Genomic DNA, 14582 nt, shown 5'->3' with positions numbered 1-14582 from the left:
CATTGATGTATTGTGTTAAATGAGTCTTTCTAATTGTGTTCTCATTTTTGTCGTGATCTCCTTACATGTTGCTTTAACATAGATCAGTAGAACTTTTATTCACTTCTTTGTTTATGTTTATATATATTTATATAAACATTTAAATATAAACAATTATATATATATATTCACTTCTTTGTTTTTGTGTATATATATATATATATAAAGGTCAGTCATTTTTGATTGATTTGCATAAGTGGTTTTTCACAGGAACCAGACAGGTTGTCTGTTATTTATGTTTTCATGAGTGCACATGTGAAGCTAAGTCAAGACTTTTCTATTATAGCAGAACAGGAGGAAAACTTGGCAGTTCAAACAGCTTCAGCTGTTTCTGTATTGTCTGTATTTCAGAGAATTTGCTGTATTGAGAATACACTATATAGAATGATAGGATTTGTTCAAGACACTGAAATATTGAGTGTTGGTAGTATGGATAAAGCACTGCAGAACAGCTCAGCATGCCTACCCTGAATAGGAGTGACCAACCCAGGGATTCTGAGCTATGGGTGGCTCAGGTTTAACTCTTACAGAATAGCTGTCCCGCATGAGGCTGAAGTAATCAGATGTCAGTGATCCAAGTCCTGGATATTAGAGGAATCAAATCAGCAATCTGGGTCCAGCTATTCTCCCTGCATCAGTGGGGAGGGAAACAGTGAGTTTTCATCTCATCTTGGATGCAGCCAGCACTTATGCACCTTCCCTTTTCCTCAGTATTCCCCTACTTGACAGCTGTGGTGTGCAAGCTGTCAGGTTGGAAAGGTTAGGTTGTCCTAACAGGAAAGAAGGTATGTATAAATATATGATCTTTGCAAGGTAGGAGATACACCTACAGAAACTTGTGGCATCAAATTTTGAATAAGATGTACAGGAGGTAAATGCTGTGAAATCATCTTGTATTAAGAAAGTGAACACACCAGTGTTAGCACCAGTTAAGGACGTGTGGCAGCATATTTGATACCTCTGAGATTCGTACTGTATAAGCTCAGGAGCCCCAAAAGATGGGACTGTCGCATGGGACAAACTGGCTGACTCCTGGCTGAGGCCTAGAGAAAGAGTCAGATTTCTAAGAAGACATAGAAGCTTGTGTTGGAGAAGAAATTAACTTTCTATAAGAATTCTTCCATCTGTGGATGGTTAATTAAAAAAAAAAAAAAAAAGTTACGATAAAAATGGTGATGAGGGTATGGAGCATGCCAGTATTCTTCTGTGGGCTGCAAAAACAGGAGAGTGGCTTATTAGATTCCTGTTACTGAGAATTGAATAAAACTTTCTTTTGGGACTAGCTTTGTTCATGACTAGCAATTCAATATTCTGCTGAGTGAAGTAAGCCTTATCTGCTAGTTTTATTTGCTTCCAAATGAATCTTGTCAACTACTGTAATAACACAGTTCTACTCTTTAATATCTCCTGACTTTATTAAAGCTGGTATCAGTGTAAACAGATAGCTTTATGGAAAAATGAAGTCCTTAAAATGAAGTACTTTGCCTGTAACATATGAGAAGCAACTACTGAAACATGGGAAGATATTAAAGCTGGTAATCTCTTTAATCAATGGAACGTTCCAGTAGTCATCACGAAAAATGAATGTGTGTGATTTCCAGCAGTTCAGTAACTTGGAAGAATCTCATTCACGTTTTCTCATTCAACAAGTAGTGTAGAAGCTTATGAGGCTCAAGTGGCAGATTGTCTTTCTGCAAACAGGCATTCCTGCACAGAGAAATGAAACTGTCCGTGGTTACGAGCTTTGCTTTAAGCTCTGGCTTCTTTGGCAGAGGTTTTGGTTGGTTGGTTTTGTTCTTGGGTGGCAGAGATAATTATGTAGCCTGCACATAGCATACACACCAGGAACTCTACAGCTATGTAAAGAAAACTTTTTGATGCAGACAGTTCTACTGTCTTTCACTTAGTATTAATGAGGGTGTTGTGTCCAGGAGTCTCCGTCAGAACCAGAACATTGCCATTACGTGAATGGCGTAATTAAAAATCAAGCTAGTTGTCTGAGAGCACTGATTTCAGGAGTAGTAGGGACACAGTCAGTTGTGACTGGAGCCTAGTGAGTGTAGGGCTTCACAACTGTGTGTAACTGCAGTCTGTAAAAGTTAATGTCACTTGGGCTATGGTAGCTGATAGTGCAAATATGTATGTTACACATTTGCTTACTAAGTTGCAATTGAATTTATTTACAGTCAAGTAAGAAACTAGCTTCGATTGTTCCTAAACCTATCACAGTTTGTATGCTTCTGGGTCTCTGTAGTTTGAGTAACAGGCCATTATATTTTGACAAACAGCTTTGACCAAATTCTAGACTTTTGAGATGTTGTGCACTAGTAACCAATTTGCTGTCATGTACAATGGGAATGTGAAAAGTGTCTCATTAGAGTACAGGGGTATCTTTCCCAATCTTTTTAAGTAGTGTAAGAGTGGCACAGACCTCTTGTTTCTCTGTTCCTCAGCTGAGTTCTCTGAAGTCTTTCTTTGCCTCATTCTCAGCTGTCTTGGTCTCTTCAGATTTTAACCTGTCTTTGTTTCCAGAATGTGACTTACTGATTTTTAATAGGCCCATGATTGGATAGACTCTGTTCAGCTTCTGAACTGTTGAAAATGCTTCTGTAGCCAATGGTGAAACTATTTTTCCAATTTTGATCACTAGTCACCTTCTCCTGTGTCATGGAAAATTGCTGTCAGAACTCACCAGTGCAGGACAGCAAGTAACCATAGATCACGCTGTTTTTTCTGTCATTGCAAAGCTATGTACAGTCGTTAGGTAGGACTCTAACACTTAAGTGGTTTTAAAGTCAGTTTAGCAGAAAGGTAAAAACCTCTTTTGTTCAGGTCTGTCCTCTGAAATGTCCAAGCAGTAAATCAGAAATACACAGACCTTTTCTCAAGATTCTTCACACTCCTGTGTTTGCCTTCTTGTGCTGACCTGATTTTATCCAGTTTCTTTATAGCACAGAATGACAGAGGAAGGCATGTTAATGTGCCAGACCTTTACTTTGTATTTATTTGGTGTAATTGAAGTGTGGGGTAGTTAGGAAAAAATTGTCAGCTACTTCCTCTGAAAGCCCCTGGTTGTATTTGACTGTATGTGTTTGGTAAGCGATCTTAACTTCCATTTTTACTTTGCTGATTGCATTGTGTTAATTAGTTGGAAATGAAGCATAGTACTTCATCTCAACAGTTTTCTTCTTTAAGACAAAACCATGATCAATGTTTTCATTATGCCATTTTTTTTTGTAACACTTGCTTTTAAAGTGTCTTGATGTCCTGTCCAAAATTACTAATTATGGGGCATAAATATATTTTTAATCTTTCATTAACACAGTGTTTTCTCAGGTTGGTAAAACTCTTTCAGAGCTGCAGATATAAAATTGCCTAACTCACTATGAATTAGATACTCTAAAGCAGCTAAAAAATGTTTGGTTTTCACAAATGAGAATGTAAAGATGCAGTATAGAAGCAAAACTTAGGAAATACAGGAATTGGAGCAGAAATAAAAATTCATGGAGCTACAACATGTTCCTGTCCTGGAACTCCAATGCAGATGTGATTATTCTCCCCTGCTCCAGTTTTGTACAAGTAAGGATCTGGGTCCAATCATCTTAGAGTTTCATGAGTGAAGTTACTGTTCATGTCCCAGGACTTTTGGTTTTGTATTTCCAAGCAGAGACCTTGCAGCATAGACTTCTTCTCACATGAGTTGTCCATGCAATCCAGCCATACCAAATCTAGTCCGGCACTTATCCCTCACAGTTACAGCTGGACATGGAGGCTTGCACTTCAGGTTTTGATATTCTTGAAATTATACAGGAAAGCAAGGAGTTGAGGCCTATTAAAGAATTGTTTTACAATGCATAAAAAGATTTGGTTGCCAGATAACAGGTCTTAATATGATGGGTTGAATGACATTCATCTCATGTGCAACTCTGAGGTTGGATTCATTTCAGGCATGAGAGGGTCTCCCTCTCCCCTATCCCCAGCTCTCCCCAGTGTGGCTGCTGCTGGATTGGTCCCTAAAAATCGTCATGTGCTCGTGAAGCCAAGCAGCAAAGTATTCAAATACTTTCATTTACTACACTCAGTACCTTATACTTGATCTCACCTAGGGTAATTAGTGTGGGATTAATTGGTAAAGGTTGGGAAATCATCCCATTCTTAAAGCTCAGTAGCTTGATATGATGCAAACTTTGCTTGGGATACACAAAGTGCCAGCTTTCAGTAAACTATGCATACTTTTAGCAGAGCTGATAGAAGGACAGAATGTTTTTCAGACACCAACAAGGCTGTCTCTATTGTTGAAGGTATAGGAAAAGCTGAACTGTCTTTGCTCAGAATCTCAGCAAGCTCTTTTTCTTTTGAAGAGGTAGCAGATCAGTTTGCTTTCAGTGCAGCTATTTCAAGTCCTTTACACAGTAAGTGAGCAATATTTAAATGAGCAGCCCTTCTGCTCTTCACTGAAGCTGGGGCAAGAAAAACACTTGATACTTGAGGAAAGTGACAGAAAATAGCTGTTCTTCTTTCATAGCTTTTCATAAAATGGAATATTGTCCGTTAAACAAGATCTGAAATGGTGTAATGGATGTTATTTTTCACATACAAATATTAGGCTTACTCTTAGTGAAACCAGTTCTATTAAAGGCTTGTATATTCATCAGTTTGAGTTCCAGAGTGAAACCAGTACTTAAACTATGTTGCAGCACTGTGAGTGCCTCTGTGCCTGCATAGCTATCATTGGAGTTTGTTCAAACTCTGCTGTTAAAAACCTGTCAAACGCTTCTTGGCTTTGAATGTACATTTCAGTGATGCATGCTGTCCTAAAACGGTGGTAATGTTCTTATTTTAAAAGAAACTATTAATAGGAGAAGGAATCTCAGAAGAGAGAGCATTCATGGGTAGTAAACTACTTATCTAAAGCAAAACTTTTGGTCAGCAACCCATTTCAATGTTGTTCTTTATAGCTCCCAATCTTTTAATTATCTATAAAACATGAAATAACAGTTACAACATATATTAATTGCCTTTTAGGGGCTTTTTTCTTCTTCCTTCTTCTTCCATACCATCATTTTCCAGATGGGTTTCAGGAATAGGAGGAAAATTTATCGCAACAAACTCATGTTACCAAGGAAATTGGGATGTGAGAATTTTAAATGCAGGAGATAGCAGGGAGTTTTAACTACTTGGATCTTAGTGAGTGAGATTAATACTTACTATTTGTTAGATTTCTTTTGTTACATCTTTTTTTATAAGTATCATCTGTTAAAAAAGGGGAAAGGGAACTTGAGAATGAGCACAATGAAGAAGGGAAAGCATACAGTCCTTCAGCCAAAAGCACCTGCTATTGCTTTCATAGTCTTGACCGTCACATCAGTAATAACTGTTAAAGCTTTCTCTGTTGTGCAGACTTTTTCATGAATAAGTTGAACTATTAAGTGTAATAAAACCTTTTCTGTTGTGCCTATCGTTCAGCGGCCAGTGCAGGCTTTTGGACAGACAGCAAAAAGGTCGAAGGTACAGTAGACTTGTGTGCTAGCATGCTGAGGAAGCCCTCCGTGCTTGATATGAAGCCTTGTTACGTTGTGAACAGTGCCTTTAGTTTTGCCCTTTCTTTTCTGGCAATGAAGCTTTGTTTTATTTTGTTGGATTTTTTTGTCTTGCCTAGTCGTCTGCTTCTGTGGTTTGCCTTTATATTTTTGGTGGCTTTTTATTGTTATGGACAGAAACACTTTCCCAAAGATTTAATTTACTTCCCATTAGATGTGCTCTGTTGTGCTTGATAGTGCCTTCAAAACTGCGATTGCTTTGGTATTTTCTTCCTAAAGGAAGTAATTTATTCAAAATATTAAAAATGCTGTTCTCAGCCAGTTTGTTTTACATAACTTGAATGGAAAAAATAACAGCTTGTGGTATCTTTGTAGAACTTTGATAAGCCATAGTTTTTAATTTTACATACTTTCCTTTAGTCAAACACAAAGTTAAAGTTAGTTCGGAGCCTTGCTGTATGTGAAGAGTATCCACCACCTCCTACAGCTGAAATATCACAGGACCTCCAGGTAAAAGTACTGAAGTTTCTGAAACAATTTGAAGTAACTTGCTATTCAAAAAAAAAGTCTTTTAGGTGCTCTTTAAATGTGTAGACACCATATTTAATTTAAAAAAAAACAGTACGGCTTTAATAGGGATGGTGTTACCTGGTAAAGAATCTGCTGCTTCTGACTCTTCTGAACTGCAGTGACTGGTATCAGGGAATGCAAAGAGGCTTTGCTAGTTCTTTCAGCTTTCTGCATTACGGTGTGCGGTAGCTGATGCTGTGTGCCTTCATTAAGACAGCAGAAAAACTGGTTGATACGCAGCGCAACTGAACAGCTTTCTATTTAGATGATGTGAGCAGTTTTAAGTTTTGGCGTTTTGAGTAAATTTATGCATGTTATTAATAATTGCTGGTGGTTCTCTTAATGCATGCCTGAGGTATTGCTGAAGACTAATTTCTTAATATATACTCAAAGAAAATCCTAAACACTGGACAAAATATATAAAATGCTTTGAAGTCCAACTTCTCTGCCTTTACCTGTATCCTTAGAGGCAATGCTATTACCAGTTCTAGTTTGGGTATGGAAGATGGGCACTGAAATGATTTTTGTGCTGCTCTTGTTTTCTCTCCTAACAAAAGTTAAATGATTCTTCATGCCTTCCTCATAAAGCATATTTACTATCTTTCTGTGAAAAGTCTTACTTTCTGTAATAAGCAAAGGGAACCAGTAGGAGCGGGGGAGAATTTGTTGCTGTTGGGGATCCATTTCAGTTTTGGAGAGTGAAAGAATGCGAGAACTCAAACTAATGAAACATCATAAGAATGAGCCGCAAAGTCTCTGTTTAGGTTTTGTTCTTGGAACTGAGAAAAGAGTGTTTTTCCCTTCATAATTCCTTCCATAATGTACTTGAAGAGTTTATTTTACTGGAGGAATTTTGAAACTGGGCCAGCTAATGTAATAAAAAATCCAATTTTTAGGAACAGCAGTACAGCATGTGGAGTAGAGATAAAAAGAAAAATTGATGCCTTGTACTGTGATTTATAATCCTGTAATGTTTCCTGTAAGGCTACCAACACTGACTAGGAGATCAGATCAGGGTTGAAGCAGTAGGGCTTAGCTGTGTCACTGCATCTTATTCCAGGAGAAGAGAATCCTCATTTGATGAGCTGTTCATCCACAGCATATTTCAAATGTAAGTCATCAGGATTGTTTTAGAACTCTTGCACTACATGACACCATATATTTAATGCTTTAAAATCACGGCTCTCATAGTAAGCATTCTCTGCAAGTGCCATTTATTGCAGTGCCTTGTGGGAATCTCTCCTTAGCACTCTGCAATACATGCAGCTCATTTTACCTTTGTAATACACTGATTCTTTATTCTTTTGCCATTCTTTGTCTACATTTAACTGCTGGGGTTGTTCTGATTCTGTATACTGATATATGAAGTACGAATACTAATTCAGAATGATTAATTTTGGCTCTTAATAAGACTAAGCTGGTTTTGTGTCCCTGATACTGATATGGGTAACGAGCAAATAGAACTTCTGTAACAAAATGAAACAACCCAAAGTGGGAAAAATGAAAACAAAAGGTGACAATCCACAAACAGTCTGTAGTGATGGTTTAAATTGACTCGTGTAAATTCAGATCAAGCTGATTTTAGAGAGTGCTGATGAAAGTTGAGAACCCAGAATGTAGATCCTTTGAGTAACTGCTCTGTAATGCTTCTTGACTCTTATCTCTTTATTCAAGTGTATTAAGCTGGAGAAATTTTTCAGATTTTGATGGGTTTGGTTTGGGGTTGGTGTTTTTTTTTTTAAGTCAAAATTTGCTGATAATTCATGCTGCTGCAATGAGGATTTGAGATTGGAAAGTCATTTGCTTTACAATAAAGAGCCTGTGAAATCAGTATACTGACAGAGGCCAGCTATCACTACAGTGGGATTAAATGAAAATTGTAAGGAACAGAAGATAAAATATTTTTCAGTGGCTTTCCCATGAAGTAGGTCATGCTTAATTAGGTGCTACAGGTTTTGAAGCACGAAATCACAAGAAAATGCCCTTTGGTACATAGTTCATTGTCACACTTTGAAGCAGAATTGGTGGCAGTGGAATTGGCTGTTCAGACGGCTCTCCTTGTTTAGCTCTTGTTGCAGAAAGGAGCATAAGAATGATTACTTACTCTGAAATCCTTTGACTGAACTACTGCTATATGATATATATGTATTTTTAGCTTTGCCTATATACTCTAAACCTATCCAATCAATATTTTAATGAGAGAAAGTGAGACTATGAAAAATCTTAATTTACTTAATTTTGCAGTGTACTGTTGTAAAATGGAGACTAGCATGTTGTTGGTACATCTGAGGCACAATTAATCTCTTCATCGGACAATCACCTTGCTTTCTTTAAAGTAGCAGCTGCATAGCTGCTGGGTGAACAGTCACTGTTAACTTTATAGTGACAAATAATTTGTGTTGTTGGAGGTTGTGCAAAGAGGTGTTTGCATGTGAAACAGTCTTTAGCCTTGATAAGTTGTGATTATGTTTGCAGGATGGAAGAGTGGTAGGCAAATAGTTGTGGGGCAGCTCTGTGAGCTGGGCTGGGAAGAACTGGATCTCCTACAATGGGATGGGTGGCAGCATAAACTCAGTTATCTCTGGGGAAGCGAAGCAGATGTTTGAGAAGCTTCCAGGTAAAAGGAATGGCGCGGTGCTGTTACAGGTCAGGATCGGTGGTCCACCTCTTGGGACCACTCCAATAAAGAATTTGTCTCCATTTCTCATCTTACTGTGTTTTTGCTGTCTGAGACATGACAGTCCTTCATTAGTAGTTTAGTTAAAGACAAGAAGAGGCACAAAGAACAAGATGTTGTTTGTTCAATAGTTAGGGAACTGAACACAAAAGGAAAGCTCTATTTTGCTTTACCTCGGAAACAGGTTTCATGATAGTTCCCCTATACTGTATGGGTTTCTGAGATGACTGCACACAAAGCTACTTTGTCAGGATACACAAAAGGAATTGAGGCCTTGATTGCATTAAGATTTGCAAATTCAGCCTGGGTATTTTCTACTCTAAATATTTATCTTTGTGTGTGTGAATCTGGTAATGCTGGTCTGTCTTACAGATTGAAGCATTTGTTTTATTCTGTAATGGAGGGGGAAATGTAGACGATGGACACACTGCATAAAAACACAGTATATAAAATTTGTCTGAAAACTGGAATATTTTCTTTATGTCTCGAGATACTTTAGATTCACTTTGAAATACCATTCAGAGCCAGGAAATATGTCAAAATTCTAAAATATATATTAATTTCTATGTCTTCTCAATAGTTTTTGATTTGCTAGTAAGTAACTTCATTTTGTTTAGCTAGAGTATATGTGTGAGCAGAAAGAAAGTGAAGACAGTTACTTTCTTTGATACTACTTCATTTTTGCAGGTGACATAGTGCAGAAAGTTCTACTGCAGATGCACATTGTTTGAAATAATTTTCATGATGACTGGCTTTTACTTTTGACAGGAGAAAATTCAAATCCAGTTGTCACAGTGTTGTGAAAAAGAAGAAAAGCCTGCAAAAGATGAAACAGAAAAGGAGAAGTCCAGTGATAAATTGCACAGAAAAATGTTATCAAGAGGTTTGCTATCTGTCATTCTGCTTTTAATTTGTATTTTTAATCACTTTTCAGAATTTATTAATGATCTTGTCTGACTTTGATGGGAAAAGTCTTACGGAAGAGTTTTTTAAATGTAAAAAATGACATTGCTTCCTTATGACTGAAAGTTCGTTTCTTCAGCATTCCACTGTCTAAGAATGCTCTGTTTGCATGAACCACCAGGGCTTGTTGCACATGTTGATGATTAATATTTCATTGTCTCTTGTTCACCTGACTATATGGTCATTCACACTCATACTTTTGGTAGCATCTAGACTATACAAATCCTTTGGAGTACGGATTGAACTTGATAAGGTAGAATGACAAGTATGATGCATGCATGTTAATATTCCTGCAGTCTGGATTGAAGGCCTATTCTACTTGGAACAGAACTGCAGAAATTGATCATCACTGTCTCTGTCCATGCTATCTTTTGCCATGTTCATTGTATATAAGTTGGAAATTCACTGAGCATCTCTTGGTTTAAATAAAGGAGACAGAAGTCATATCTAGGAATCTTGCATCAACCAGTATGTAGGAAATATCTTTAAACCTAGTAATCCTTTTCATGAGACTGCTAGCCCTCGTCTGTCCTGTCTCTTTCTCAATTCCACGAGGCCTTCTTCATGTGACGTTTCTGTACATCTTGTCCCAGCTGGCAACCAGACATTCACGAAACAAAAAGCACCAGGGTGCAGAACTTGGCTGCATTTATAAATGTCAGTCTTCAAAATGATGCTTTAAGAAACAAATGCGTTGTGTTAGAGCCATCTTGCTCAACCTCTGTAGTGCATGCCCACCTTCTAAAAATTAAAACAAAAAAATTGTGCTGTTGTTTCCTTTTTTTAAAAAAAGGCCTGCTTATATTCTGTGTCCGATGAATTTTGTGCTCCTTAGTGCAGTAGTCCCCTCCCCTGTTGCTAGTAGAAGCTAATTTGCCAGGACTGTGCTCTGTTCTAAGCTAAGCACAAAAAGGCTTAGAACAGCAAGGGCTGAGGTAGCTAAGTTTGAGCTGTGCCCACCTTGGGGCATAGGCTGACATGTAGTTCTTGAAAGAAATCTAGTTCCAACATTATTAAGCCATCTGTAGCTTATAAACCTGAGATCTGCAACTCTGAATGTGCTGGTGAAAGGGAAGGTTTGTTGTTAAAGTATTTCAGTGACACAAATTGTTATTAGGAAATAGTTTATTCTTGTTCTGAAGCCAGTACAAGACAGAAGGCTGTAGGAAATTCCTGAAGTGATGTTGTGGAAAGCAAGACCAATAAAATGAAGGTTCTTAATACTACAGAGTAACAATAGTGAAGGCTAAAGTGTAACATACTGAATTACAGTATTTCTTTGGGCAACATCCAGTCTTTGTGTATATCAGCTACTGGTCCGTGGAAGTGTATACAGCCAGTGCAGTGTGGTATGTTGGAGAAAACTTGGAGGGTGGATGGAAATGAGATGACTGAAGATGATAAAATACTCCTTCAAAATGTAAGCAGTTTGTTAATAAGACTGACAGAGTTACTGAAGCTTTTGCCTCTTGTGCTGTGCTTGAATTGGAGAATTAAGAGAAACAGGGTTTTTCAGCTGTGTGGGTTTTTTTTTTTTTCCTTCAAACCTTTTCTCTGGAAATTGCAAGTGTTGCAACATGTCTACTAGTTAAACAGTATTGATCCATAAAGACAATGCTCATCAATAATTAGGAAAAATATAGGTTTGGTGGTTTTTTGTTTGTTTTTTTTTTTTCAAAATGTAATTCTGCTTTCTTCCACCCTACTTTTAGATTCCAGCCAAGAGTACACAGATTCCACTGGTATAGATCTTCATGAATTTTTAGTAAACACATTAAAAAACAATCCCAGGTAAGCATTAGCAAAATCAACTTGCAGTTTTTCCGTCTTTGGCATAGCACCATGTTTTGTTGGTGTGTGTTTGTTTTGGTTTTCATTATTATTATTGCTATTTTATTTTCTTCCTCTTAAATGTTTACCATTACATCAGTTATTTAGGATGAGATTCTGTTGTGAAAACTATCTGAAATACCAATCTACTGTAGTCTGTGTGTTATATGAACACAGGTTCAGGACCCTGACCTGTTGTAAATGCTTTTCCTGTTTAATGAGCAAATAATGAGTTCTGTCTGTGTGCAGCTCTATCTGAAGAGACTCTAATACTCTTTAAAATCTGTACTCAGTTAGCATCTTCTTGCTGGATTCCAGATTGCCTTCTTTCACTTTAACCTGTCTTGTACTGAATTTATAGACAGCTTCTTTTACTGTGTAGTATATAAATCATAGGCATATGTATCTTCAATCTACACATCAGAAACCAAATCTGACCTAATTCAAGTCCATCATTTGTTAGGAAAAGTTGGTGTGATTCTGTTGCTTTGAAATTTGCAGTACGCTGTCTGTCTGGTTTGTTCTTTCCCTCAACAGTTTAATACTAGATCTGTGGCGTAATATACAAGGCAAGAAATGAGCTTAGTGGAATTGTGCTGCTCTTGTGAGAGATATTCCTGTTATTTGTTAGTTGATTAGATTATAGTTATGATTTACAATGTGGTAATGTATGGGTAGTCCATGTTATTGGAGGAGTCGGGGAAAGAACAGAAAAGAGAAGATTATCATAATGGACCAACACATTTTGCCCTATATAGAAGACATTAGAAAAATTAGAATGCATTGGCCTCAGAAGTCTCTTACTTCAGCCCTACTGGAAGTCATAAATCATCCTAGTGAAAACAAGAAGTTTATAGGCAAAGGCCTGCTGGGGGTTTACCTGCTATCATATCACCTGATGTGTGCAAACAGTGACCTTTTGACAGTTAGTTTCATTAGATGCTAATGAGATATTGAAATTGGCATATACATTTTTAAGATTGTTTTATGGTGTTTCAGCTGATACTCATTTCAGTCATCTTCACTTTTAGTTTTTTATATTCTCTTAACATCTTACCACATTGCAGTGTGTGCCAGCTTTTAACTACTCAGCTGTAACTATGTTGCAGGAACGCCTTCTGTTACCAGCACCTACTCAATCTGTTTCTCTGTGATCCTGTGATTCACAGTTCAGGGGGCAGTTGAGGCCTCTACAAATCTTGCTGCCCGTGCTGACCAACAAGAACCAATCCAGTCACTCTTTCCCCTTTTGAGCCTTCTTGATGACTGTACTTTCTGTTGATAGTACCAGGAAGAGATTATTTGCAGGCTTTTTGTACTGTGATTTCTGAGATGAGAACAGTGGGGGGTTCAATAAAATACAGCTTAGTGGAAAATGAGTACTTTCTCCAAAAAATAAATAAATACTGTATTAGACACCTAATGGTCCTGTTTATAGTCTTCCATCATTCCTTGATCATAGATACTATCTGTGTATTCTTAAGATTAATACAGTTGGAGTGTCTCATATGTGAGTTGCTGTGTTTTTATTTTCAGGGACAGAATGATGCTGCTGAAATTAGAACAGGAAATTTTAGATTTCATTGGTAATAATGAGTAAGTACTGTACTCTTATAGGAAAAAAAAATTCAAGACTGTTCCTGTTTATTTAATAAAGCTACTATTCCTTTCTTCCAGAGCTCCAAGAAAAAAGTTTCCCCCAATGACATCTTATCATAGAATGCTGTTGCACAGGGTAGCTGCTTACTTTGGATTAGAGCACAACGTGGACCAGAGTGGGAAGTCAGTCATAGTAAATAAAACTAGCAATACAAGAATGTAAGTGTAAAAGTCTTGGAAAAACTTTATGGTACATACATTTAACTCTTGAGATATAATGATGCTGCATCTGCAGCATAGGGGTTTGTTCATTAGGTAGCATGCAGCAAGGAGAGGTGTTCTGGGTGTTATGTAATAGCGTGATGTGTTGCATGTTTAAAGATTTAGCAACAAACAAGTATGCTGTTTCCATAAAATATGAACTTACATCTACTATTATCTGTTTAAAGATTGATACCAGCTTCAAGGACCTGCTTTTGTTCGGATCAAAGCAGGACCAGCCCTTATCTTAGAACAACTGTATTCAGATAGGGTGAACAGAGGGGAAAAGACTTACTGAGCTTTGGTTTTTGTACTGTAAAAATCTACTGCAAAAATTCAGGCTTTGAAATCTGTTGCTGGAATAACACTGCCTGCAAATCTCACAACCTCACAAAGTAAATGTAACGAGGAAGGCAAACAGTGGAAGTGTCAACCAGGTTAACAACTCTGCACGTTAGTTTATTGTGATGGCTGGGGAGTTCTTGAAGAAAACTTACAAAATGCTAGCATTGGAATCAGAGCATCTCCAAATTCCACGTGTAGTTGACACTTCTGTTCTCAGGACCCAGCTATTCTGTATTCTGCACTTGCTCTGTCTCCTCCTTCTGTCACCACAGAAAGATGAAGGGGTAATGTGTTGACTGTATCTAAGTTTTGTGTACCTAGTTTCTAGCTTTAACTTAATAAATTTGCATGACACTTTTTTTCTTGAAGTACTCTGATATGAGCATGAAGATAGGAGTTCACAGCTCCTGCATCGTCATCATAGACTCTGCAGCTTTGAAGGAATAAAATCTTATTATCCATCCTAATTTAAGAGTCAGCAGAACTGAAACAACATACCATACTGAAATTTTACTTTAGCAGATAGCTTCCCTCTCAGAATTAATTATTAGAAAATTATATAGGGCCTAAATATATGTTAGATAAACTTAAGTCTTTTTGTATTTGTTTTTGGTTTGGCTCTACATACTCTATCAGAAATTAATTACAAAGGCATACATTTCAAATCTGTTGTCTTTGCATCTACCGGCATGCCTAGGCTGAAGCTTCACACATGCAAGTGTGGATTAAGAACTTTTGAAGTATGATTTCTTGTTGTT

General features: G+C 37.3%; 1 protein-coding gene across 18 annotated transcripts in view; it reads left to right on the top strand.

Moving 5' to 3' along the window:
- The window catches only part of R3HDM1 (R3H domain containing 1), a 66494-nt gene that overhangs the window by 24793 nt on the left and 27119 nt on the right, over window positions 1-14582 (top strand). For 13 of the 18 annotated variants that reach the window (XR_008204638.1, XM_052674813.1, XM_052674814.1 and 10 more), the window contains exons 4-9: window positions 5506-5547; window positions 6000-6089; window positions 9595-9709; window positions 11502-11580; window positions 13156-13215; window positions 13297-13437. Coding sequence is in view for 17 of the 18 variants with exons in the window: in XM_052674813.1 (XP_052530773.1) it covers window positions 5506-5547; window positions 6000-6089; window positions 9595-9709; window positions 11502-11580; window positions 13156-13215; window positions 13297-13437 (527 nt within the window). In the remaining variant the exon portion in view is untranslated. The remainder of the gene's footprint in view (window positions 1-5505; window positions 5548-5999; window positions 6090-9594; window positions 9710-11501; window positions 11581-13155; window positions 13216-13296; window positions 13438-14582) is intronic. The other 5 variants (XM_052674815.1, XM_052674821.1, XM_052674820.1 and 2 more) reach the window with 3 other exon arrangements.

This window comes from Tympanuchus pallidicinctus, unplaced genomic scaffold, assembly GCF_026119805.1.
Source record: "Tympanuchus pallidicinctus isolate F22 unplaced genomic scaffold, pur_lepc_1.0 scaffold15, whole genome shotgun sequence".
Lineage (NCBI taxonomy): Eukaryota > Metazoa > Chordata > Aves > Galliformes > Phasianidae > Tympanuchus > Tympanuchus pallidicinctus.
This window is presented reverse-complemented; position numbering and strand designations above follow the sequence as displayed.